The 27,071-nt window shown below is 41.7% G+C and overlaps 1 protein-coding gene across 1 annotated transcript in view; it reads left to right on the plus strand.

Moving 5' to 3' along the window:
- The window catches only part of LOC140453945 (dynein axonemal heavy chain 8-like), a 1,117,430-nt gene that overhangs the window by 1,025,590 nt on the left and 64,769 nt on the right, over positions 1-27,071 (plus strand). Inside the window, exons 85-87 of the mRNA XM_072548819.1 lie at positions 1,685-1,840; positions 6,896-7,012; positions 24,655-24,756. Of these exons, the coding sequence (XP_072404920.1) occupies positions 1,685-1,840; positions 6,896-7,012; positions 24,655-24,756 (375 nt within the window). The remainder of the gene's footprint in view (positions 1-1,684; positions 1,841-6,895; positions 7,013-24,654; positions 24,757-27,071) is intronic.

The following is a 27,071-nucleotide window of genomic DNA, read 5'->3' on the forward strand; positions in this document are numbered from 1 at the left end:
CCCAGATCCTGAAGAAAAGTTTAGATGTTTGGCTGAGAGTTGGTTTTGTTTTGATCTACTCATGTTGGAGATGGTTATTACTAGCACTTCTGTGGTACAAATGTTACTTGCCACATTTCAGCCAAAGTCTGGATAGTGTCCAGGTCATGCTGCATTTGAACATGGACAATTTCAAGATCTTAAGAGTTGTGAATGGTGCTGAATATTGTGCAATCAACAGCAAACATCCCACTTCTGACCTTATGATGGAGGGAAGATCATTAATGATGCTGCTGCTGCAATACTACCCTGAGGAACTCCTGCAGAGGCCTCTTGGGGTTAAGATGATGATCTCCAAAATCTACAACCTTCCATGAGTTAGTACGATTCAAACCAGCAGAGAGTTTTCCACCTGATCCTTATTTGACTTTGCTGGAACTCATTGGTGCTGTACTCTGCTCAGTTCTGCCTTTATATCAATAGAATTGCAAATCCTTTATTGTCATAAGGACAATAATCTTCACTTTCCCCCTTGATTTCAGCTTTCTCATACACGTTTGGATTAATATTGTAGTGAGGTCAGCTGAATGTGCCTGGTGGAACCTAAACTGAGTGTCAGGAAACAGGTTATTGGTCAGCAAGTGCTGACCATTCTCCAGCATCAGCAGTACTTCTATCATTTTGGGGATGATCAAGAGTAGACTATTGGGGCAGCAACTGGTCAGGTTGGATTTCATCTAAATTTTGATGAGCAATTTTTCACATTATCAGTTAGCTGCCAGAGTTGTAACCATATTAGAACAATTTAGCTAGGTGTGTGGCCAATTCTGGTGTACACATTTTCAGTACTGTCGCAAGAATGTATCAATGTGCCTACCTCAAGAAATCTTCAAATGTGTGGTTGGATTTTTCACTTTCATGCAAAATTGATGCTGAATGAAGTGGACCCATCATCCCTTGACACGGATCAGAAGAGGACACAGGAGCTGCAAAGTTCTGAGCCAGGCTGTTGTAAGGCAGAATTCAGAACAAGTCACTTGACCCCCTGCATTCCTCTTAAATTAAAGAGAGTATTCTAAAAATAGCCATCTGGCAAACTTCATATTTTGGTCAACAGATAACAAAAATGTTTGAATCAAGCAATCATGTATCTAATGCATATAATGTTTTACACAAACTGTGTGTACCAACGTTCCAGTTTCTCTTCCTCTCATGAATGCATGCTGCATTCCTGTGAGCAATATCTGTCCTCAAGCATCCGCCCTTCCAGTAAATGTAAAATTGAATATGTTGTATTTAAAATAAGTTCCATCCTGTCTTCATTCAACACCCTAATGCTTCTTCTGCAAAGGATCATTGGGAATCTATTGACAAACAGAATTCCGTCTTTTTTAATCCTTTCCAAATTCAGCAAGTCAAAGGAAATTCTATATTGACTCATACTCCAACAAAGACCAACAGTCGAGGTATGGCTGGAGTCTGGGTCATTCTGGTCTTGCTGGTTCAAATCTACGCTGATTGGTGTGGTTATTGAATGAGTGATTGGTGAATCAGATGAATAGCATGCTCAGAAGTCACTACGCACAGGCTTAGTAAACCTACATCCATCTCTGATTGTGTAATTAACACAAATCATTTGTTATTTAACCAATTCATTTCTCTCATTGTTTACTTGGAGGCTAATTGTCCATTGTTTACTTTCCAGACATCCATCAAGTACACTAATGAGCCCCCTCAGGGAGTGCGGGCAGGATTGAAAAGGACCTTCACTGGAATTACTCAAGACCAAATCGAATATTCAAATCTACCCATGTGGAAACCGTTATTGTATGCAGTTGCTTTCCTACACACCACAGTCCAGGTAATAGAGCCAGATCTGACTATCTCAGTATAACCCTAATCAATTACTCATTCTGAACTTGAGCCCCACCTTCTCCTGCTCCAGACCCATTCCTCCTCATTCTCCCATTCTGGACCCGATCCCCTTTTACTTATAGCCAGTACTGTCTCACTAATCTTACACTTACATTGTGTACTTACTGTTTGATACTGTTTGACTGTGTGACAGTCTGAATCTTTACATTTCAGAGTACACAGGTGAGGTTGCATTGAAAAAGGGATATGATATCCATTTTCTGACAGTTCTGCACTAGGAGAAAACTGTGAGTGTAGAGGTACAGCTCCATATTTCTGAAGGAGCCCTGACTGGGATCTCCTGTTCGATGTGTGGAGTTCTAGCCTTTCACAGAAAAGAGATGGGCTATTCCTCAAAACAATCCAGCCCAATATTTCAAAAGAATAAGCAATTTCAAAACAAGAACGGGTTCATCCAGGACAAATAGGGAATTGAGAAGAGAGATCAAAACAGTTAATGGTCTGTGGTAAGGTAATTAGGTTGGTGAAAGTGCCAAATCTGCAGAACCACAAGCAGGAATCTTCATTCTCCTTCAAAGTCTGCTATCCTGCACTGACCAATCATGTAAGAAAACAACAACCATGAAATTACAGCAGCCGTCATAATTACTTTATTTGATTTCATGTGTTAACTTCTTCACTTTAACAACAAAGAACTCAAGTAGAATACCCCAACATTGCACAACAGAGACTAATTGGGACTTTCTTCCTATAATTAGAATCAGGATCAGGTTTTATTGTCAGGTGTACAGAAGTACAGGGGAAAATACAATGAAAAGTTTACAATGTCGCCAATCATGGCATCATCTTAGGTACAAGGTACCTAGATACCAAACCTTTGGTAAAAAATAAAAAATCAAATGCTTGTGTATCATGATTTAAATATTAGCATTGCTTTTTTTGTTTCTAATTGTATCTCTTTATCCTTGTAAATCTATTGCAATGACTTGTAATGAATTATTTTTTAACTGGTTTAAACCAGGAACTTGACTTCTGGTCTACTTTAATTTGAGTTTTACAAATTAAAAGGGGAGGGGGTGAGGGGGCAGCTAAATTAATTCGGATTGTGGTAGACATACATAGTAATTGTGCCACCAGATTTGATTTTCAAATGGTGGTCGGGGGACAGACCCATCAGCTGAATACTTTTCCAGCACCACCTATGGGCCAGATGAACGTGGAACACATTCCCTCAGTCAACCCAAATCGAACATCCTTGAATTTAGTCAAATTTTGGATCTGATGGCAACGGTACAAACACAGGCGTGCTATGTGTGCACCAAAATTGCAAAGTGGGTAGATCACCATCAATCAGCAGCTCACATGATTTGCACATGGACTGTCAGGTGAGGTGCAGTTGACTTTCTTTTACTGGTGCAGATAAAGTGGAAATTTTGTGGTAAATAATCAAAGAGTTTTCTAAAGTTTAAGATGTTCACATACCAGTGTCGGAAGCTTTGCTCTTTAATGATCAGGATTTAATGACATGTATGGATACAGTTTCAAACTTTGTTGAGCATATGAATTTTACGAGTCTTGTGAACTGTGAGGTGGATAGCTTGGAACTTCAAAAGGACATACAGATAGTGCTCGAATGGATGGACAAGTGACAGAGGAAATTTAATTTAGATAAATGTGAAGTCATTCATTTGCTAGCAAGAATATGGAAAGACAATAGAAAATTATGCAGATGATTCTAAAAGGTCTGCAGGAACACAGAAACATGGGTGTTTAAAACAGTGAAAGTGCCAAGACAGATAGTCCCTATCACAACAGAAGGTGTGTTGGATGTTTTAGAATGTATGAAGGTGACCAGGTAAATCCAGGAACTCTGCAAGACTCTAGAAAAGAAGTTGCAGGGGCCCGGCTAATGAGATCCAGGAGTGAGATCCAGAGACAGGAGGGTAGTGAATGTTGTGCCCTTATTCAAAGACAACCTGGGAACTGTAGACCAGTAAGTCTAACACCTGTCTTGAGAATATTCTGAGGGATAAGATAGACATGCATTTGGAAAGATAGGGTTTGATAAGGAATAGTCAGCAAAGCTTTGTGAGTGGGGGATCATGCATCACAAATTTGTTAGAGTGCTTTGACAAAATGACCAGCAAGGTTGATGAAGGGAGGGCAGTAGACATAGTCTACATGGATATCAGTAAAGCCTTTGATAAGATTCCATATGGTCGGTTGTTCTGGAAGGTGAGATCACATGCAATTCCAGGAGAGCTGGCAAATTGGATACACAATTGACTTGATGGTAGGAAGCAGAGGGTAATAGTGGACTGGAGGCCTGTGCCTCAGGAGTCAGTGCTAGGCCCATTGCTGTTTGTTACCTATATCAATGCTTTGGATGTGAATGTCCAAGACATGATTAATAAGTTTGCCGATGACACTAAAATAGGCGGTATCATGGGTACTGAGGAAGGTTATCAGAAATTGCAGCAGGACCTTGATCAGCTGGAGAAGTGGGCCGAGAAATGGCAAAGTCCAATGTGGACTTAAGGGATAGTCTATGGGCGGCACAGTGGCACAGTGGTTAGCACTGCTGCCTCACAGCGCCAGAGACCCGGATTCAATTCCCACCTCAGGCAACTGTCTTTGTGGAGTTTTCACATTCTCCCCGTGTCTGCGTGGGTTTCCTCCGGGTGCTCCGGCTTCCTCCCACAGTCCAAAAATGTGCAGGTTAGGTGAATTGGCCATGCTAAATTGCCCGTAGTGTTTGGTGAAGGGGTAAGTGTAGGGGAATGAGTTTGGTTGGGTTACTCTTCGGCGGGTCGGTGTGGACTTTGGGTCGAAGGGCCTGTTTCCACACTGTAAGTAATCTAATCTAATCAAATAGACTTTAATATAGATAAGTATGAGGTCTTGCGTTTTGGAAAGTGAAATCAAAGTAGGAGTTTGATTTGATGGTGAATGATAGGACCTTAAGGAGCGTAGTGGAACAGAGGGACATTGGAGTTCAGGTGCATGGTTCTCTGCAAGTAGAGTCACAGGTAGACAGGGCAGTGAAGAAGGCTTTTGACACATTGGACTTCATCAGTCACAACATTGAGTATAAAAGTTGGAAAGTTATGTTGCAGTTATACAGGATGTAAGTGAGACAACACTTGGAGTTATTGTGCTCAGTTTTGGTCACCTTGCTATAGAAAGGATGTTAATAAACTGGAAAGAAAGCAAAAGAAATTTACAAGGATGTTGCCAGGACTCAATAGTCTGACTTATAGCGAGAGGTTGGACAAGCTAGGACTTTTTTCTGTAGAACGTAGGAGACTGAGGTGGGATTTATAGAAGTGTATAAGATTATGAGAGGCATGGATAGTGTGAATGGACTTGGTCTTTTTCCCAGCATTGGGGAATTGAGGACTAGGGGGCATCAGTTTAAGGTTAGAGGGGAAAAAGTTAAAGACAACCCGAGGGACAACGTTTTTTTCATAGAGGGTGGTAAGCATGTGCAATAAGCTGCCAGCAAAGGTGATTGATGCGGGTACATGAACAACATAGAAAAAGTTTAGAAGGATATGCACCAAATACATGGAAATAGGGTTAGCTCGGGTAGACATTTTGGTAGGCATGGACCAATTTGGGCCGATGGGCCTGTGTCAGTCCTGTAGGAGTCTATGACTCAACAAGAATGGTTAATAAAGTACACAGCATCCTACGCTTTATAAATAGGACCATAGAATGTGAAGTGAAGAAGTTATGTTCAACCTGTATGGGACACCAGTTCAGCCTCAACTCCAGGATTAGATCACATTCTGGGTGTCACACTTCAAGAGGGTTTGTTGAAGCAGAAAGAATGCAGAAAAAAATCTCAAGAATGATCATAACTAAGAGTAACTGAAATAGATTTAGATTAGGTAAACACTGAGCACAATAATTTCTTTGATTAGATTAGATTAGATTATTTACAGCGTGGAAACAGGCCCTTCGGCCCAACAAGTCCACACCGACCCGCCGAAGCGCACCCACCCACACCCATTCCCCTACATCTACCCCTTACCTAACACTACGGGCAATTTAGCATGGCCAATTCACCTAACCTGCACATTTTTGGACTGTGGGAGGAAACCAGAGCACCCGGAGGAAACCCACGCAGACACGGGGAGAATGTGCAAACTTCACACAGTCAGTCACCAGAGGCGGGAATTGAACCCGGGTTTCCGGCGCTGTGAGGCAGCAGTGCTAACCACTGTGCCACCGTGCCGCCCACTGACATCAAAAAAACTTACATCAAAAAGAGTTTTAATATTCAGATAGCTTCTTCATCATAAAGACTGTCAGTTTCAACTTAGTTGCATTCGTCAGCTCTGCCCTGCCTCAAATTATGAGTTACTGAATTGTTCATCCAAAGTTATCTTTTAACTAATGGACTTGACCATTCCAATGTTTCCCATGTGGATCTACCCATCTTGCAACCTCTATAACTTTCCAATCCAAATTTTGGTTGAGTGTAAACTCACCTGGTGAGATCCTGCTCACTCTTGTGCATGCTGACCTATATTGATTCCCCATCAAGCAACTATATTGTTTTCATTATCTTGTTAAGACCATACCTCATGGTCTCATCCTCGTTACCTTAATAACCCCTCCAGCCCTTCAGCCCTCCAAGAATTCCTTCTTCCTCCAACTCTGGCTTGTTTTGCCTGACCGATCCCCATCATTATCTGCCCCTGACTGCCTTCCCCAGCCCTACCATCTGTGATATTGCCTGTAGCGATTGTGTCCTTGAACTGTAATCAATCTCTCCATTTTTCCATCTCTCCTCCTTTAAGATGCTCCTTAATGATCTGTCTCTTTGCCCAAGCATTCATCAGTAGTCCTGATTATCTCCTGAGGTGGGTCAGTCGTAATTTGTTTTGATATTGCCCTGGTAAATCCCCTGAGTATATTAACTGCGTCCCATATGTATGTAAATTACATTGCTGTTGATGATATTGAAATAATTCATTAGAAGTAATTTAAAATCAGTTTTACATGCAACAATTCACTTCCTATTACACATTAGGAACGGCGCAAGTTTGGTCCTCTGGGATGGTGTATTCCATATGAGTTCAACTCTTCAGATTTCACAGCCAGTATCCTGTTCATACAGAACCATCTTGATGATTGTGATAAAAAGAAGGTATGTTGTAGGCTGCTTGAGTCTTGTCAATATTGATAAAGAATAAGAACTTTTTTTTCTGAAAGTTTAGCGTAATTTTAAATAAAACTAGATGAATTTATTGCCAAAACAGGTCCAGAAGGAGAAATGACGAGAGAATAAAAGTAGTGTAAGAAAAGGAAAAACATTGAGGGAAAACTTGTATGACCTTTCCCTCATGGAAAGGAAGCTACATTCCATTGTAGCTCAAATTCTAGCAACTCAAAACTGTGCATTTAGGAGGCAGTAGGTCAGTAGTAGCATGAATAGAATTGTATTCAACTACAACCTGTATGGACCAACATATACCCCAGTTTACCATTACGGTCAAGCCAGGTAAACCTGGTGAGCTGAAAGTGACTGCCTTTGACATCAAGGCAACATTTTATTGAGCATAGCATCAACTAGTCCAAATAAAACCAAAGTCAGTGGATATGAGGGAAAACTCCCAGTGAGGTAGTGTGTGTCCAGATGCAGCAAGACCTGGACAGCATTCAAACTAACAAGTTTGTGAAGGTTTGTAGCTCAGGTTGAGGTTTAGGGTGTAGGTTTGCTCGCTGAGCTGTAGGTTCGATATCCCGACGTTTCATTACCTGGCTGGGTAACATCATCAGTGGCGACCTTCAAGTTCGGACTTTTCTTGCTGGAAAGAAGAAGGAAAAGAGGTGACCCAGTCGGGGTGTACAAGGTAATGAGAGGCATGGATTGAGTCAATAGCCAGAGACTTTTCCCCAGGGCAGGATTGACTGGCATGAGGGGTCATAGTTTTAAGATATTAGGAGGAACGTATAGAGGAGATGTCAGAGGTAGATTCTTTATACAGAGAGTTGTGAATGCATGGACTTGGAGGTTGCTACTGATGATGAAACATCTGGATATCAAACCTACAGCTCAGCGAGCAAAACTACACCCTAGACTAACAAGTGGCAAATAATATTCTCACCACACAAATGCTCGGCTTTGACTAACCCCCGGTGGAAAGTATCTAACCATTTCCCTTAAACTTCAACTCTGTTTGTATTGCTGAAGCTCCCTCATTTCATATACCTGATATACCTAAGAGCCAGACAGCAGATTTGGGCCAGGGAGCAGAAACAGGTTTGCTATGGTAGACAACCATTAGGGCTAGGGGGTCCTGGGATTGTTCAGTGCCTGCAAGCCATGGGCAATTCATAGAATGTCTACAGTGTGAATTCAGCCCTTCAGCCCAACAAGTCCACACCAACCCTCCAAAAAGTATCCCACCCAAACCCATTCTCCATTACTCTACATTTATATAGAACATAGAAAAGTACAGCACAGAGTAGGCCCCTGCGGCCCACAATGTTGTGCCGAGGATTATTCCTAACCTAAAATAAAATAGCCTAACTTACGCACTCCTCAATTCACTGCTGTCCATGTGCATGTCCAGTAGTCACTTAATTGTTCCTAATGACTCTGCTTCCACCACCACCACTGGCAACACATTCCATGCATTCACAACTCTCTGCGTCAAGAATCTACCTCTGATGTCCCCTCTATACTTTCCTCCTAATATCTTAAAACTATGACCCCTCGTGCCAGTCAATCCTGCCCTGGGGAAAAGTCTCTGGCTATTGACTCTATTCATGCCTCTCATTACCTTGTACACCTCGATTGGATCACCTCTTCTCCTTCTTCTTTCCAGCAAGAAAAGTCCGAACTTAGTCAACCTCTCTTTATAAGACAAGGCCTCCAGTCCAGGCAGCATCCTGGCAAACCTTCTTTGTACCCTCTCCAAAGCCTCCATATTTTTCCGATAATAGGGTGACCAGAAATGGACACAATATTCCAAGTGTGGTCTCACCAGGGTCTTGCAGAGCTGCAGCAAAACCTCACGGCTCTTAAACTCGATCCCCCTCTTAATAAAAGCCAAAACACCATATGCTTTTAGATTAGATTAGATTACTTACAGTGTGGAAACAGGCCCTTCGGCCCAACAAGTCCACACCGCCCCGCCGAAGCGCAACCCACCCATACCCCTACCCCTTACCTACACTACGGACAATTTAGGATGGCCAATTCACCTGACCTGCACATCTTTGGATTGTGGGAGGAAACCGGAGCACCCGGAGGAAACCCACGCAGACACGGGGAGAACATGCAAACTCCACACCGTCAGTCGCCTGAGGCAGGAATTGAACCCGGATCCCTGGCGCTGTGAGGCAGCAGTGCTAACCACTGTGCCACCGTGCCGCCCACTTAACAACCCTATCCACTTCGGTGGCAACTTTGAGGGATCTATGAACTTGAACAGCAAGATCCCTCTGTTCCTCCACACTGCCAAGAATCCTGTCTTTAATCTTATATTCAGCATTCAATTTCAACCTTCCAAAGTGCATCACTTCGCATTTATATAGGTTGAACTCCATCTGTCATTTCTCAGCCCAGCTCTGCATCCTGTCTATGTTGCGCTATAGCCTGCTACTATCAACAGCACCTCCAACCTTTGTGGCAATGGTAAAAATACTAACCCAGCCATCAACCTCCTAATCCAAGTAATTAATAAAAACTACAAAGAGTCGAGGCCCAAGAACAGAGCTCTGCATGACACCACTCACCACTGACCTCCAGGCAGAATACTTTCTATCTACAATCATTCTCTGCCTTCTGTCAGCCAACCAATTCTGAATCCAGACAGCCAAATCTCCCTGTATCCAATACCTCCTGACTTTATGAATGAACCTACCATGGGGAACCTCATCAAATACTTTGCTGAAGTCCATATACACCACATCCACTGCTCGGCAATCATCAACCTGTCTCGGCACCTCCTCAAAGAACTCAATAAAATTTGTGAGGCATGACCACAAAGCTGTGCTGACTGCTTTTAATCACGCTATGCTTTTCCAAATAGTCATAAGTCCTATCCCTCAGAATTCTTTCCAAAACCTTGCTGACCACAGATGTAAGACTGACTAGTCTGTAATTGCCAGGGATTTCCCTATTACCTTTCCTGAAAAGAGGAACAACATTTGCCTTCTTCCAATCCTCTGGTACGACTCCTGTGGTGAGTGAGGAGGCAAAGATCCTCTCCAGCGGCTTAGTAACCTCCTTTCTTGCTTCCCAGAGCGGCCTAGGATATATCTGGTCTGGCCTTGGGGACTTATCAATCTTAATGTTTGCCAAAATTTCCAGCACATCAACTTTGTCAATCTTGCTCTGTTCAAGCCTGTTTCCCAGCTCCTATGCCCGAAACATCGATTCTCCTGCTCCTCGGATGCTGCCTGGCCTGTTGTGTTTTTCCAGCACCACACTTTTCAACTGTAATCCTCTAAAGCTGTGCTAAATCCTTGCTTCCTCCACCTTACATAAGCTGTCGTCTTCCCTTTGAGGAGAAGCTCCTCTGTTCTCATCATCCAAAGTTCCTTAACGTTCCCTCTTCTTGCTTGTCTCCAAGGAACAAATTTATGCATCATTCATAACAACTGCTCCTTAATCAGTCTCCACATGTCTGTTATGCCCTTTCTGTGGAACAACTGCTCCTACTCTGTACTTCCCAACTCCTGTCTGATAGCATCATAATTTCCTTTTCTCCAATTATGTATCTTCCCTTGGTAACTGCTCCTTCCCCTCTCCAAATGTATGGTAAATGGGAAGCAGTTGTGATCACTATCACCAAAGTGTTCTCCCACCACAACATCTGACACCTGACCTAGCTCATGCCGAGCACCAAATCCAAAATGGCCTCTCCCCCTGTCAGCCTGTCTACATACTGAGTAAAGAAACCCTCCTTAACACACCTGACAAAAATGGGTCCATCCAAACCATCTGCACTAAGGAGTTTCTAGTCAATGTTGGGAAAGTTGAAGTCACCCATAACAACAACTCTGTTACATCCGCATTTTTCCAAAATCTGCTGGCCTATGAGTTCTTCAATCTCCCTAAAGCTATTCGGAGGTCTGTAGAAAACTCCCAATGAGGTGGTTGCTCCCTTGTTGTTCCTAATTTCCACCCATACTGTCTCAGTAGACAAACTTTCCTCAACATCCTTCATTTCTGTAGCTGTGGTGCACTCTCTGATTAGTAATGTGACACCCCCTCTTCTTCTTTCACCCTCCCTGTTCTTTCTAAGCATTCTAAACCTGGAACATCTAGCAACTATTCCTGCCCCTGTGAAACCCACATCTCCATTATGGCCACAATATCATAGTCCCAAGTACTGATCCATGCTCTAAGTTCATCACTCTTATTTCTGGCACTCCTTCATTAAAGCAGACACACTTTAATTGATCCTTTTGTTCCATCACATGAATAACCTTCCCGATAGATTAGTTACATTTTGTCACTTCCCATCTCAGATATGTAGCTCTGGTTCATTTACCCATGACTAATGCACCTAACCTACGCATCCCTCAACATTATGTGCAATTTGCCATGGGCCAATTCACCTAACCTGCACATCTTTGGATTGCGGGAGAAAACCGGAGCACCCGGAGGAAACCCACGTGGACACGGGGATAACGTGCAAACTCCACCCAGTTGCCCAAGGCTGGAATCGAACCCAGGTCCCTGGTACTGTGAGGCATCAATTCTAACCACTGAGCCACCGTGCCTCCCTAAATTGGGATTTCAGAGATGCCAGAGTGAGGGTAAGGAAGCCAGCTGAATTTAACAATACAATAAAATGTTCTTCTTCAAGTGGCATGTATTATAATGTCAGCAATCATGTCTTTTTGGCTTTCATGGTCCTTGGCAACAACTAATACTAGTTGTTCTCAAACCTTGGACCTGCTCTGCTTAAGCTTTTGGAGTATACCCTTGTTTATCTCTGTCTCATTCTACTACATTTAATTTTAGCATTCACTATTATCTTGTCTCTCTCTCTCGCTCTCTCTTAACACAATCCCACAAAATTGTAGTTGTCTTGCCTATCATCTGCAAAGGTTCTTGTGTGCACAATTTCTTCAACTTTTCCTCTTTAATTATGTGTGTTATCAATTAATTCCCATTATACATCTCAGAAACAATGGGCTGATTCTTACCTGAGATTTCTTTGTATTTCACAGAGGGTTTCTGATTATTTGATTGTTTGATTTATTGTTGTGTGTATTGAGGTACAGTGAAAAGTCTTGCTTTGCATGCTGTATAGGTAGATTGTACCATACAAAGTGCATCAGGTTGGCAGGACAGAGTGCAGCATGCAGTGTTACTGCTGCAGAGAAGGTTCACAGAGAGGGATCAGATTAGTATTTGAGAGGCTCGTTCAAAAGTAACAGTGGAAAACAAGGTGTTCTTGATTCTGTTTGTATGTATATTCAAACCTTTATGTCTTCTGCCTGAAGGAAGAGAGAATAACCAGGGTGGGAGGAGTCTTTGATTTTGTTGGTTGCTTTCCCAAAGCAGTGGAAGTTTAGATGGAGTCATTGGATGGAAATACTGGATTAGTGGTGCTGGAAGAGCACAGCAGTTCAGGCAGCATCCAACAAGCAGCGAAATCAACGTTTCGAGCAAAAGCCCTTCATCAGGAATAAAGCTCTTGAAGGAGAACCGTTGCTGGTGTTTTTGAATCTGTAGTCTGTACTGTTTGTCCTGTTCGGGTCCAAACTCTGCTGGTTTAAAGGTGATCCGGAGTCCGTGTGGGATGAGTTGGTTACGGAGGCAGGCACTGAGGAAGCAAATGTGGCTGTGGTAGCGAGTTTGTTTCACGACATGGTTGAAGAGCTTCAGAGCAGAGGAAATGACCTAGGAGTTGCAGTTGGAGAGGGACTCCCTGAGATTCTTGTAGAGAGAGGAGGAAAACTTCTTCAAGGCAGGCATCCTTGCAAGAGGATTCGCAGTCGGGTTAAAACTTTTACCTCATTGGATGGAAGGCTGGTTTGTGTGATGGATTGACTGTGTTCATGGTTCTGTAACTCCTTGGGTCTTGGGAAGAGCAGTTGCCATACCACGTTGTGATACACCAGATAGGATACTTTCTAAGGTACCTTTATAAACATTGGTAAGAGTCCTTGTGGCCATACCAAATTTCCTTAGCCTCCTGAGGAAGCAGCAATGTTACTGTGCTTTTTGACCATTGCGTCGACATGGGTGAACCAGGACAGATTACTGGCAATCATCAATGCCAGGAACAAGCTCCACCATTGATGCAGACAGGAGCATGCCCTGTACTCCTTTTGCTGAAGTCAGTGACTTCTTTGCTTTCTTCACACCATGCCGCTAAGCACTCAATCTCCCCTGTATTCTGTCTCACCTTTGTTTAGGATCCAACCTACAATGGTGGTGTTGTCAGCAATTTGTATGTAATGTTGGGATGGAATTTGGCCACATGGTTGTGAAAGTGTAAGAAGTATAGTAGAGTGCTGGATATGCTTCCTTGTGGAGCATTGGTGTTGAGGATTTTGGCGGAGGAGGTGTTGTCATCTATTCTTACAGATTGAGGTCTGTGGGTCAGGAAGTTGAGGATCCTGTTACAGGGGGAGCCGAAACCTCAGTCTGCAAATTTAGAAATGAATTTATTTGGAATTATGGTGATGAAAGTGAAACTGTAATCAATAAGTCGGAGCAATGAGGGATGACCAATATACACTGGCCGGGCCAGTGATGCCCACATCCCATGAGTGAATATAAAACAAACCCAGACTAACCACACAGACACCCGTGTTTGTGGCAAGGCTTACATGACATAACGGGCTACAAAGCAAAGTCAAACCGAATCACAGGCAGCAGTACATCCCTACCTGATTAACTCAATGCATTCTATGCTCACTTGTAATGTACATGTCCTTGTTATCCAGATGTTCCAGGGATGAGTGTAAGGGCCGGGAGATGGTGTCTGCCATGGGCATGTTGCACCAGCAGGTTAACTGAAAAGGATCAAGGCAATCTGGGAAGCTGGAGTTGCTTTCCATGGGTTCACTCCCAAGAAAGACGATTTAATGTCTGTGGCAGTGACTGTGGGTACAGGTATATCCAAAGCTGTTGGGATAGGTGACGTCATTTCATTGACTTTCTGTTCAAAGTGAGCATAGAATGAGCTCATCAGGTAGGGATGTACTGCTGCCTATTATTCAGATCAACTTCGCTTTGTAGCCCATTATGTAGAAGAAGCCTTGCCGTAAACAATGGCTGTCCGTGTGGTTGGTCGGGGTTTGAATTATATTCACTCAGTGGGCATCACTGGCCCGCTCAGTGTTTATTGGTCATCCCTCATTGCTCAGAGGGCAGTTAAGAGTCAACCACATTGCTGTGGGTCTGGAGTCACGTGTCAGCCAGACCAAGTGGGAATGGCAGGTTTCTTCCCTAAAGGACCTTTCCCTAAAATTTATCTATCTTTGTTTTAAAACATTACAATGAGGTAACCTCAATTGCCTCATTGGGCAGGGAATTCCCCAGATTCACAACTCTTTGGGAGAAGAGGTTCCACCTCAAATCAGTCCTGAATCTAGGCTCCGCCCCCAGTTCTAGTTTCACCTGCCATTGGAAACAACATTCCTACTTCCATGTTATATATTGCTTTCATAATTGTATATGTTTCTATAAGATGCTCCCATATTCTTCGCAAATCCGATCACTACGATCATGAATATGATGGGTCCTTCAGTTGTGACCTATTTATGTGGAGGCTGTTTGACAGTTGCTGCATTTATTGCTCCTCTGGCCCTTTGCATTGCACCTTACATCAACACATTCATAGCCTTATCTGATGACTGTTGACAACCATGACAAGTGCCTGTCTCTGTGCCTGCGCTAAATAGCAAGGCAAGACAGAAGTACTCTGAACCTTTAATGGTGTGGCTGTGGGGTTAAAATACCAAAGGTAGGAAAGGCAATGTGAGCATTGAAGTGGGCTCAAATTGAGTGAGCACTAAGAGAGTGAGCAAGATCCCTGAGATGTACCCTTATCCAAAGCTGAACTAGGTGTCTCTCCCTGAGCACAAAATGTCCTTGCACCAATGAAAGATGTCAATGCATTCCAGAGTGCAGAAGTGCACTGTGAGTGAACGAGGTATGTGCCATGATGATATAGCTATGTTGGTATATATCAGACATCAAGGTCCATGGATTTGGGATGCATACAGTCACCTCCCATGGAACATGACCTGAGATGTTAATGCCGGGTGTCCAAGACTGAGGTATGAAGCAACAAATAGTGAGCTGGAGTCACGAGGTAACTGCTTTGACATTCATGTTGGGAATTCTTGGTGTCTACTTTCTCTCCAGTGGAACAGATGGGGCATGGGAAACTGTATTTTAATGAGGTGATGTTAGGTGATAATGAGAGACAATCCAGACAAATAAGTCTCTCGCTGCTCACTCGGAGATCCTCACTGGATACCTCGTCTTATTTCCTAGTGTTCTCACCATCGCACATGTCACTCCTCCAGGGCTGGGAAAGATTCCACCTAATGTTTCTGTTGACTTTAATTTTCCTTATGTAAGCTTGAGGGGATATTTCAGCATTCTCAGAACAAGTATATTTCCACCATAAATGAAAGTCCTAGTAGTTAGGGAAAGCATTAAACTTAAGGAAAAAGGACATTAATGTGAAAAGTTGAGCAGCCAGTCAGATGATTGGTAAGAATATAAAGAACAGCAGAGAATGACTAAAATGTCAATTAGGAGGAAGAAATTAAAATATGACAGGGTGCTAGCTAGTAATGTAAAAATAGATGGCAACAGTTTCCACAGATTATTGGTAAAGAAAATAAGTGCAAGTGAAGTGAGTGTTGATCTTCTAGAGTGAGAATTGGGAATTCAAGGCAAATGATAAAGAAATAATAAATATAACAAATAAATAATTTTCTTCTGTCTTCACCGATGAGGATCCAAAAATATGCCAGCAATTTTTTTTGTTTACAATTCATTCATGAGGTGTAGGCATCACTGGCCAAGCCAGCATTCATTGCCCATCCTCAATTGCCCAGAGGAAAGATTAGAGTTAACCAGATTGCTGTGGTTCTGATATCATATGTAGGCTACATTAGATAACAGATTTCCTTCCTTAAGTGAATATTGAGTGGAAGTGATAGGTTTTTACAACAATTGATAGCAGGCTTTTACTGATTTGAAATTTCACCAGCTGCCACAGTGGGGATTCCTGTTTCCAGAGCATTAGTCTGGGGTTCTAAATTAATAGACCTGTGACCTTGACAATATACCATTGTCTCCCAATCAGAAGGTGCAGGAATGTGAGGAATGGAGTGAATGCTATTCACCAGAGAAGCAGCACTAAGCAAACTGGTGGAGTTGTGTGCTAACAAGTGTCTGGGTTCAAATGGACTTCATCCCAGGATCTTAACAGAGGTGACTGATGTGATGCTTGGCGTTAATGTTGAAAATTCCCTCAATTCAGGAAAGGTTCCATCGGACTGAAAATCTGCAAATAAAAAGTGGTGCAAGAAACAGGAAACTATATATGAGTTCGTTTGACATTTGTCATGGGGAAGATGTTACAATAAATCATTAAAGAGATTATAAATTTCCACTTACACATACTTGAGGTAATTCATAGAACCATAGAATTGGGAAGAATCAGCATGGTTTTGTAAAGGGAAATCATGTTTACCCATTGTTTGGAGTTTTTGGAGATAAGGGAAAGTCTGTTAGTTGGATTTTCAGAGGCATTTGATTCAGTGCCACATATGGTACTTTGAATGGGAAATAGTTTGGGAAAAGGGAAAACTCCAGTAGGACCCAGGTGATCTGATAGGCGTCACTGAAGGTAAGCATACAGTTGCAGTAGGTGGGCAAGAAGACCTAAATGGTACATTGGCCTCCATAATGAGAGGATTCTGACGGTATTTGTATGACACCTCTACCTGGTGAACTATAATCCACTCGTTGTCCACAGCTCTGTGAGGGAATCACCACTTCTTCACCAGAATCTCATTTTTCATAACAGTAAGCATACTGGAATTCCTACTGCTTCAGCTTCAGTTTGAATCAGTTGGACTACTTTAGTTAACTTTGGATTGACTTGCCTAGCCTCAGAGAAGACTTACTGAGCACTTCCATTGGAACTTCTAGGTAGCCAAATATTTGTCTGTGGTGCCAATTTTAACTCCGGCAATAGTATTCCTCAGATTATTGCACATTACACATTACATATGTACACATTACATATATGTTATCTTCACTTAGACCAAATCACTTCCCCCAGGTATGTCACTGCCTTCTAACTGAAACAATGCATCACCCTGACAAGTTCCAGAAATTACATGACATTCCAGGTATACCTGACACAGAGAAATCATCGATATATACTTGCCTCGAGAACTTTTACAAAAACTTGGCATTCAATGTATTCTCAGCTCTCTTTCCCCAACAAACAAGTTTAGATGGCTCATGTATTCTAAATGTCACTGTAGGTTTAGCAACTTCATTTGGTGGATAAGATGTTACCTTTTGTTTTGAGGAGAAAGTCTGTATCTCTCAAGTATCTTATTCATCTCCTCTGCATTCACAACAATATTTGTACTTGGTCTGATAGATGTAGTCAGAGCTACAACTAGAATTTTTGTATTTTCAATCAAAGCCCCATTCTCTACTTTGACCTTGTGTATCCTTGAAAGTCCCTTGGGTTTACCCAGTAACATTTACCAATCTGTATAAATATCTCCTACCTTGGGCGATGGAAACACTAAGGCTTTTGGAAATAATTTCTGTTATCAGCACCTTCCTCTTACTTGAGGTTGAGATACCAGGGTATTTCCAGCTCTCCTTTCCAGTCCCTGGCTACTTGCCTTCTCTTATCCTTCCATCTTATATCCTTTAGATTAGTGCGGGCAATGGGAAAAGGATTTGCATTTGTGGACAAGCTTATAATCATCAGCAATCTTAGATGCATATTTGGCTTTAGAAACCTTCTACTTTCTTACTATGTGGGTTCTTACCATTGGAGGAAATGCATTTTCACATTCCTCGACAGAAAATTATTTGTCCCACTCTGTCAATTTCCATATAAATCTGTCCAGGCTATTTCAGGGGTTCCAAAATTCTACCTGTAAGCTCAGGGACAAATTCATACTCACTGAGAATAGCCTTTTTTTTGCCATCTCACAATCTACGGAAACTTCCTCAGGTAGTATGTGTAAATTGCATGAGCTCCACACATCAACCTGATCTTCAGGGACAGTTTTCTCTTGACCACCTTTTCTCAGAGAGTCATAGAGATGTACAGCACAGAAACAAAACTTTCAGTCCAACTTGTCCAAGCCAACCAGATATACTAACATAATCTGGGGTGGCACAGTGGCTCAGTTGCTAGCACAGCTGCCTCACAGCGCCAGGGACTCAGGTTTGATTCCAGCCTTGGGTGACTGTCTGTGTGGAGTTTGCACATTCTCCCTGTGTCTGTGTGGGTTCCCTCCAGTTTCCTCCTGCAGTCCAAAAATGTGCAGGTCAGGTGAATTGGCTATTCTAAATTGCCCATAGTGTTAGGTGCACTAGTTAGAGGGAAATGGATCTGGGTGGGTTACTCTTCGGAGGGTCAGTGTGGACTTGTTGGGCCGAAGGGTCTGTTTCCACACTGTAGGGAATCTAATCTAATCCCATTTGCCAGCACTTAGCCCATAAACCCTTTAAACCATTCCTATTCATACACCCAACCAGATGCCTTTTAAATGCTGTTATTGTACCAGCCTCTACCACTTCCTCTGGCAGCTCATTCCATACACACACCACCATCTGTATGAAAAAGTTACCCCTTAGGTCCGTTTTATATCTTTCCCCTCTCACCCTGAGTCTAGTTCTGGACTCCCCCATCCCAGGGAAAATACCTTGTCTATTTATCCTATCCATGTCCCTCATGATTTTATAAACCTCAGCCTCAGCCACTCTAGGGAAAACAGTCCCAGCCTATTCAGCATCTCCCTGTAGTTCAAATCCTCCAACCCTGACAACATCCTTGTAATCTTTTCTGATCCCTTTCAAGTTTCACAACATCCTTTCAATAGGAAGGAGACCAGAATTGCACACAATATTCCAAAAGTGGCCTAACCAATGCCCTGTACAGCCGCAATATGACCCCCAACTCCTATATTCAATGCTCTGACTAATAAAAGAAAACAGACCAAGTGCCTTCTTCACTATTCTATCTACCTGCGACTCTACTTTCAAGAAGCTATAAACCCGCACTCCAAGATCTCTTTCTTCTGCAACACTCCCAAGGACCTTATGATTAAGTGCATAAGTCGTGCTCTGATTTGCTTTTCCAAAATGCAGCACCTCGCATTTATCTAAATTAACCTCCAACTGCCACTCCTCAGCTCATTGATACTCTGAGATAATCTTAGAACATAGAATATTACAGAGCAGTATAGGCCCTTCAGCCCTCGATTTTGCACCGACCTGTGGAACCAATCTGAAGCCCATCTAACCCACACTATTCCATTCTCGTCCATATGCCTATCCAATGACCAAGTAAATGCTCTTAAAGTTGATGAGTCTACTACTGTTGCAGGCAGGACGTTCCATGCTCTTACTACTCTCTGAATAAAGAAACTATCTCTGACATCTGTCCTATATCTATCACCCCTCAATTTAAAACAATGTCCCCCCATGTTAATCATCACTATCCAAAGAAAAAGGTTCTCACTGTCCACCCTGTCTAACCCTCTGGTTATCTTATATATCTCAATTACGTCACCTCTCAACCTCTCGAATGAAAATCGCCTCAAGTCCCTCAGTCTTTCCTCATAAGACCTTCTCTCCATACCACATAACATCCTAGTAAATCTCCTCTGAACCCTCTCCAAAGCTTCCACATTCTTCCTATAATGTGGTGACCAGAAGTGTATGCAATACCCCAAGTGCCTTCTTAACAACTCTATATACCTGGCTGGCAATTTTCAGGGAACTATGTACATGGACACAGTGATCTCTATGCTCATCTACACTACCAAAAATCTTACCATGATTTGGACTAGGGTAGACAAAGTTAAAAATCACACAACATTAGGTTATAGTCCAACAGGTTTATTTGGAAGCACTAGCTTTCAAAGTGCTGCTTTTTCATCAGCTGGCTGTAAGACACAGACTACAGCAATAGGATTGCAGTGTCATGGAATGTAATATTAAACAAATTTAGCTTAAGTCTATCAACTTTTAGAATGACCATATTAGTTTTGGTTCCTTCATATGTAAATCCCAAAACGTGTGTGTGTGTGTGTAGTGCAACGGGGTCACCTGTAGTTTGTTCATGTTACACTAAAGGTGACCCCACTTCACTATGCACACACACTCACACACACATACACGCACACATACATGCACATGCACACAGACCCTCTCTCATATGCTCACACACAGAGACTCCACACTCACACTCACATACGCACCCTCTCCCATCCAGCCCAGGAAACTTATTTATTCTCACATGTTCCAGAATTGCTAATATCTCCTCCTTGTGAACCTCAATTCCATCTAGTCTAGAGGCCTGGATCTCAGTATTCTCCTTGACAACATTGTGTTTTTCCAGTGTGAATACTGATGAAAAAAATTCACTTAATGCTTCTCCTAACTGCTCAGACTCCATGCAAAACATGCCACTACTATCCTTGATTGGCCCTAACCTTTCTCTAGTCATTACTTTATTCCTGATATACTTATAGAAGCTTTAGGGACTTTTTTGCTGTCCACTACACCTCCAATTTTGGTGTCATCTACAAACTTACAAACAATACCTGCTTTGTTCACATCCAAACCATTTATGTAAATGACGAAAAGCAGTGGGCCCAGCACCGATCCTTGCGGCACTCCTTTAGTCACAGGCCTCCAGTCTGAAAAGCAACCCTTCACCACCACCCTCTGTCTTCTACCTTTGAGCCAGTTCTGTATCCAAATGGCTAGTTCTCCCTGTATTCCATGAGATCTAACCTTGCAAACCAGTCTCCCACGAGGAACCTAGTCGAACGCCTTACTGAAGTCCATATAGATCACGTCTACTGCTCTGCCCTCACCAATTCTCTTTGTTACTTCTTCAAAAACTCAATCAAGTTTGTGAGACATGATGTCCCATGCACAAAGTCATGCTGCCGATCCCTAATCAGACCTTGCCTTTCCAAATGTAAATCCTATCCCTCAGGATTCCCTCCAACAACGTGCCCACCACTGATGTCAGGCTCACCAGACTATAGCTCCCTGGCTTGTCCTTACCACCTTTCTTAAATTGTGGCACCACATTAACCAACCTCCAGTCTTCTGGCATCTCACCTGTGACATTCAATGATACAGATATCTCAGCAAAGGGCAAAGCAATTAAACAAATCATCTACCTTCTTTTCAACAAACACTTAGAGGTTTTTGTCAAGCAGTCATTCATGTGATGTGGGGATGCTAGCTGGACCAGCATTTATTGTCCATCTCTAATTGCCCAGATAGCAGTTAAGAGTCAATTACATCGCTCTGGGTCTGGAGTCACATCTAAGACCATAATTTAATACAGTGTCAGATGGATTTTTTTCCTAACAATTGATAATGATTTCATGGTCATTAGACTCTTAATTCCAGACTTTAGTGCAGTCAAATTCCAGGCATGTGCCACAGGATACTGACCTGGATTCTGGAACATTACCTGGGTCTCTGGATTAATAGTTGAGCAATAATACTAGAGACAAAAACGGAAATTACTGGAAAAGCTCAGCAGGTCTGGCAGCATCTGTGAAGGGAAGGGTCTATTCTGAGGAAGGGTCACTCGACTGGAAATGTTAACTCTGATTTGTCTCCACAGATGCTGTCAGACCTGCGGAGCTTTTCCAGCAATTTCTGTTTTTGTCTCTGATTTACAGCATCCACTGTTCTTTCAGTTTTTATTTAGCAATAATACCATAAGGCCATTGCCTCCCCTGTTGTGCACATTTAAATGGTTTCTCATTGGTTCTTGGGCTGGAGTCAGATCTTTCCTAATAAGTACTTATCTCAGAGCTACAGACATCTTTCTTTTTAGTTACAATTTCTTTTTTTAAATTGTGAAAACCCTTTTTCACTCTCTCACCTTTTAATCTCTTTTTTTCCTTTTCCTCTTTCCGTTTGCAATGGTATTTCTTTTTCCTTTTCCTCTCTCTGAAATGTGATTTCCTTTATCACTTTAGAATTTCTTCTTTTTCAACTGAATCTGTGCCAGTGGAGCATTATTTTCTTTTGATGCGACTCAGCCCTCTGGCTTGTTGACTCTAATCTTCAAATACTTTGCAACTTTTAGCCAGGGGTCTGATCAAAATTAGCTCTGTCTAACTGATCAAGCAATGTGTTCATGTAATGTACATGTTCTCCCCAGGTTTGTGTGAGAACAACCAGGTCAAAGTCCATTATTAAGGATGAGATCACAGAGTACTTGGAAGTGCATGGTAAAATAGTGCTGAGTCAGCATGGCTTCATCAAGGAGAGGTCACGCCTGATAAATCTGTTAAAATTCTTTGAAGAGGTAATTAGTAGGAGAGCCAGCAGATGTGATCTATTTGGTTTTCCTGAAGGCCTTTGCCAAGATGTTGCACAGGTGGATGCTAAATAAGATAGGAGCCCATGGTGTTATGGGCAACACACTGACATGGAGAGAGGATTGGCTGTTTGGTCAAAGGCAGAGCATAGGGATCAATGCATCTTTTTCAGGATGGCAGCCAGTCACTAGTGGATTTTCCCATGGGTCAGTGTTGAGACCACAACTATTCACATTAGACTTTAATGATCTGGATTAAGGAACTGAGAGCATTGTTACTAGATTTTCACATGACACATGATAGTGGGAGGGAGGAAGGTAGTGTTGAGGAAGTGGGAAGGCTGCAGAAGGACTTAGATATGCTAAGCTAGTTGGCAAAGAAGTGTCAAATAGAATACAATGTGCTAAAGTGTGAGATTATGCACTTTGGTAGGAAGAATAGAAGCTTAGATGATTTTCTAAGGGTAAAGGCTTCAGAAATCTGAAGCACAAAGAGAATTGGGGTTCCAAGTTCAAAATTCTCTTAAGAATAACATGCACGTTCAATGGGCAGTTAGGAAGGCAATGTTTGCATTCATTTTAAGAGAGTGAGATTACAAGAGCAGAGATGTATGCTGAGGCTCTATAAGGCTCTGGCCAGACTACGTTTGGAATTTTTTGAGCAATTTTGGACACCAGATTTAAGGAAGAATGTTCCTGGTGTTGGAGGGGTCCAGGGGAGGTTTACAAGAATGATAACAGCAATGAAGAGATTGAGGACTCTGTGTCTGTACTTAGTGGAACTTAGAAGGATGAGGAGGGATCTGATTGTAACTTACAGACCACTGATAGAGTGGACATGGAAAAGATGTTACCAGTGGTAGGAGAAATTAGCACTAAAGTCCCAGCATCAGAGTGAAGAAATCACCCTTCAGAACTGACTTAAGGAGGAATTTCCTCAGCCAGAGGGTGGTGAATCACAGGGGAAAAGCTGTGGAAGCCAAGTCAATGAGTCTATTTAAGAAAAAGCGATTGATAAGTTCTGAATTAGTAAAGGGATTAAGGGTTAAGGGGACAAGACAAGAGTGTGGGTTTGACAAACATATCACCAATGATCAAATGATGGAGCAAACTCCATGGACTGAATGGCCGAATCCAACTCCAATATCTTATGGTCATTGATGACTTGGTTAATTGTTGAAGTGTTGCTGAGACATTTTTCCTTTAAGTGGTACAATATTACATTGCTAAAGTCAATTTGGTGTGACAATAGCTGATAGTTATTTGGTTGCAACAGTCAATGGAACTTGCCAATGATCTTTAACAAGTCAATTGTTGTGACAAATCAATGCTGTCAATTCAGTCCTCCAATTAGATCTGAATCCTCCATTGATACCATCTTGATGTTATCTGTCTGGTTTTGGCACCATCACAACAGATGAACTCCAGTTCCTAAGGCTTGGTTCAGAGATGCTGTTATACTAGTCATAAACTTTGTAAACCTCTGACATTGATACATGAATCTCATCAGCTCTACCTATCAACCTGCTTTGCATGGGCAATGGCCAGTTTTCTTTCAGCCATTCAGTTTGTTCACGACCTTCTCAAATGATGAAGAAGCCTCTACATCATTCTTCTCAACATTTGTAGAATCATATACATTTAATATTCAGATTATGGCTCAGGATTTCCTTTTTGAAATTTGCTCTCTTTATCATTTTTGGTCTTCTGAATCTAGTTCAAGCCTCTAAATGCTCATTCTGTCCCTTTTCCCTCAAATTCAAACCTTCTCATTTCCATTTGGATCCATTTCAATGACAATATTCTTTCCTTCCTAGTATTAAGCTGGCTTATTTCTTTTTCAAAAGGTGTGGTGCTGGAAAAGCACAGCCAATCAGACAGCATCCGAGAAGCAGGAGAGTCAATGTTTTGAGCAAAAGTTCTTCATCAGGAATGAATGAAGAGCTTATGGTCGAAATGTCAACTCTTCTCAGATGCTGCCTGACTGAGTCTGCTTTTCCAGCACCACACTTTTTGACTCTGATCTCCAGCATCTGGAGTCCTCACTTCCTCCTTATTTCTGTTTCACCCAATCCCTTGTCAAATATCCTAGTTTTCCAACTAAAATGTGATTCTAACAAATCTACTTCAAACTCATACCTCCATTATTTAAACAAAATGTATTATATTTTGTTGTGAGATGTTATAAACATTTGTGAGATTTTTCTGTGTCACCTTTGGATTCACTCAGGGTGTGTCATGGAATACTGTACGTTATATGCTTGGAGAGGTTCAGTATGGAGGACGTGTCACAGACGACTATGATAAACGTCTCCTCAACTGTTTTTGCAAGGTAATCCCACTCTTACAAAGTGTAAGTAGATGTTTTTGGAGCATGTATGATTGTATGATAAAGTTTCTACTTTGGATGCAGTTGAAAATATTGAGCAATTTTTTCTCTAAGTTGTCAATCCTTTAAGGAGTGACTTATTTTCTCACCTTCCTACACAATCTCATTTGTATAATGCTGAACTTAAACGGTGCCTTAGACAACTGGAAAGCTTTTAAAATTTATTCATTAAATATTTCTTTGAAAAATCTCAATTCATTTAATTTGATAGAATTTGCTTGCATAGCTGAAAATAGTTCAACACAAAAAAGGTTTTGCTTTTAATGACAATGTCAGTCACTGTCTGGAAATAAACTCATTTTGAATTTCAAGCTAATGCTTTAAAATAAGCAATTTGTCTGTTATTTTGGAGTACAACACTCAGTATTTTCTTGAAGTATTTAAAACATACCTCCATGCCCTTGCACATCTGTAAAAGACTCAACTTGATTTTTAGTATTCCTCAAAGGCTTGCAAGCAAATAAAGATCTCCAAGATTCCCAATAGTGGTTCATTTGACCTGGGATGAGGGGCGAGTGACCAACTTAAAGCTTAATTGCTTTTCAACTAGTGCAAAAGTTCAATATTTGCTAAACTTGGTTTGTGCTTAAAATTCTTTTGCAATGAAAAAGAATGAGAGCAGCTGAGTTAAAAACCAACCCTGTTTTTCTTAGATGCGATTAGATTCCCTACAGTTTGGGGCCAGTATTGGTATAATTTAGAAAGCTCTCTGAATGGAGAATTTAACAGCATTGGACATTGTGTCACACCTCCAAGGCAGGTGGGAGAAGACCCTCCAAATTTGATTAATGTTATAACTTTCATTATTTTTGTTATTTGTGCTGGATTAACATGTCTCACAAACCTGTTTGAAGAGGCAGAATGATAGGTTTTGTTTACTTGGACTTTAAAAGCCTTTGAGAAGGTTCCATATGTTAGACTAATTAGTAAAGTGTTATGGACCAGGCCACAAAATATTTTAAGGAAGTAGCCCAGAACCTAACTTTTCTAGTTGTTTTAAGCAGATTTAAGATGAATATTCCAGGACTGATGCAGCTGGTCAAACCATTCAGTTTTAAAGTAAACAGAAATTACTTACATACAACAAAATAAGAACCAAATTTAGAATAATTTAACTGTTTGAAAATGCAACCGACAGGAAAACATAACTCAACAAATTTCTGATTTCCTGCAATATTCCATAACACACCCCTTGGGAAAAAGATAAACTCAAACACAGGTTCTTACAGGAGAGAGATGTCAGAGAGAGAGGATCAGCGTGGACCTATTTCTTTGGGTCCTCAGCTAAAACTAAAACCAAACCAAACCAGACATGCACAATCCGTGAACTGAGAGAACTGTCCACTCTCCTTTCACTGTGCAAGTGTTTTATAAAATCCTTTAGAGGTTTTTCAAATAGATTCCTACAGACATACTGGAACCTCTGCCTTATAACCTCTCTCTCAAAAAAAAACAAGGACAGAATAACCTTGTTAAAGGAGCAGCATCGTCACAAAAGTCAGATCACATGCGATTCAGGGTGAGCTTGCCAATTGGATACCGAATTGGCTTTACGGTAGGAGACAGGGGATGGTGGTAGGGGGTTATTATTCAGACTGGAGGTCTGTGACCAGCGGTGTTCCACAGGGATCGGTACTGATCTACTTTTGTTTGTTATTTACATAAATGATTTGAATGAGAATATAGGAGGCATGGTAAATTTTCAGTTAACAGGAAAATTGGTGGTATAGTGGACAGTGAGGAAGATTATCTCAGATTACAAAGAGATGTTAATCATTTGGGCTGAGTAGTGAAAATTGGAGTTTAATTTGGATAAATACAAGGTATTGCATTTTGATAAAAATAAACAAGAGTAAGACTTATACAATTAATGGTGGAGCCCTGGGTAGTGTTGTAAAACAGAGAGATCTTGGGGTTCAGGTATGTAATTCTTTGAAATTTGAATAATTGGTTGATAGGATGGTTAAGAAGACGTTTAGCAGACTTGCCTCTATTATCTTGACCTTTGAGTATAGGAGTTGAGATGTCATGTTGTACAGGATGTTGACAAGCCCTCTTCTGGAGTACTGTGTCCAGTTCTGCCCTGTTGATTGAACAATACTATTAAATCAAAGAGAGTTTAGAAAAGATTTACCAGGATATTGCTGGAAATGGAAAGTTTGAGTTATAAGGAGAGGCTGGATAAGTTGAGACTTTTTTCATTGGACCATGGGAGGTTGAGGGGTGACCATATAGAAGTTTATGAAATCATGAGGGGC

The sequence above is a fragment of the Chiloscyllium punctatum genome, chromosome 3 (assembly GCF_047496795.1).
Source record: "Chiloscyllium punctatum isolate Juve2018m chromosome 3, sChiPun1.3, whole genome shotgun sequence".
Lineage (NCBI taxonomy): Eukaryota > Metazoa > Chordata > Chondrichthyes > Orectolobiformes > Hemiscylliidae > Chiloscyllium > Chiloscyllium punctatum.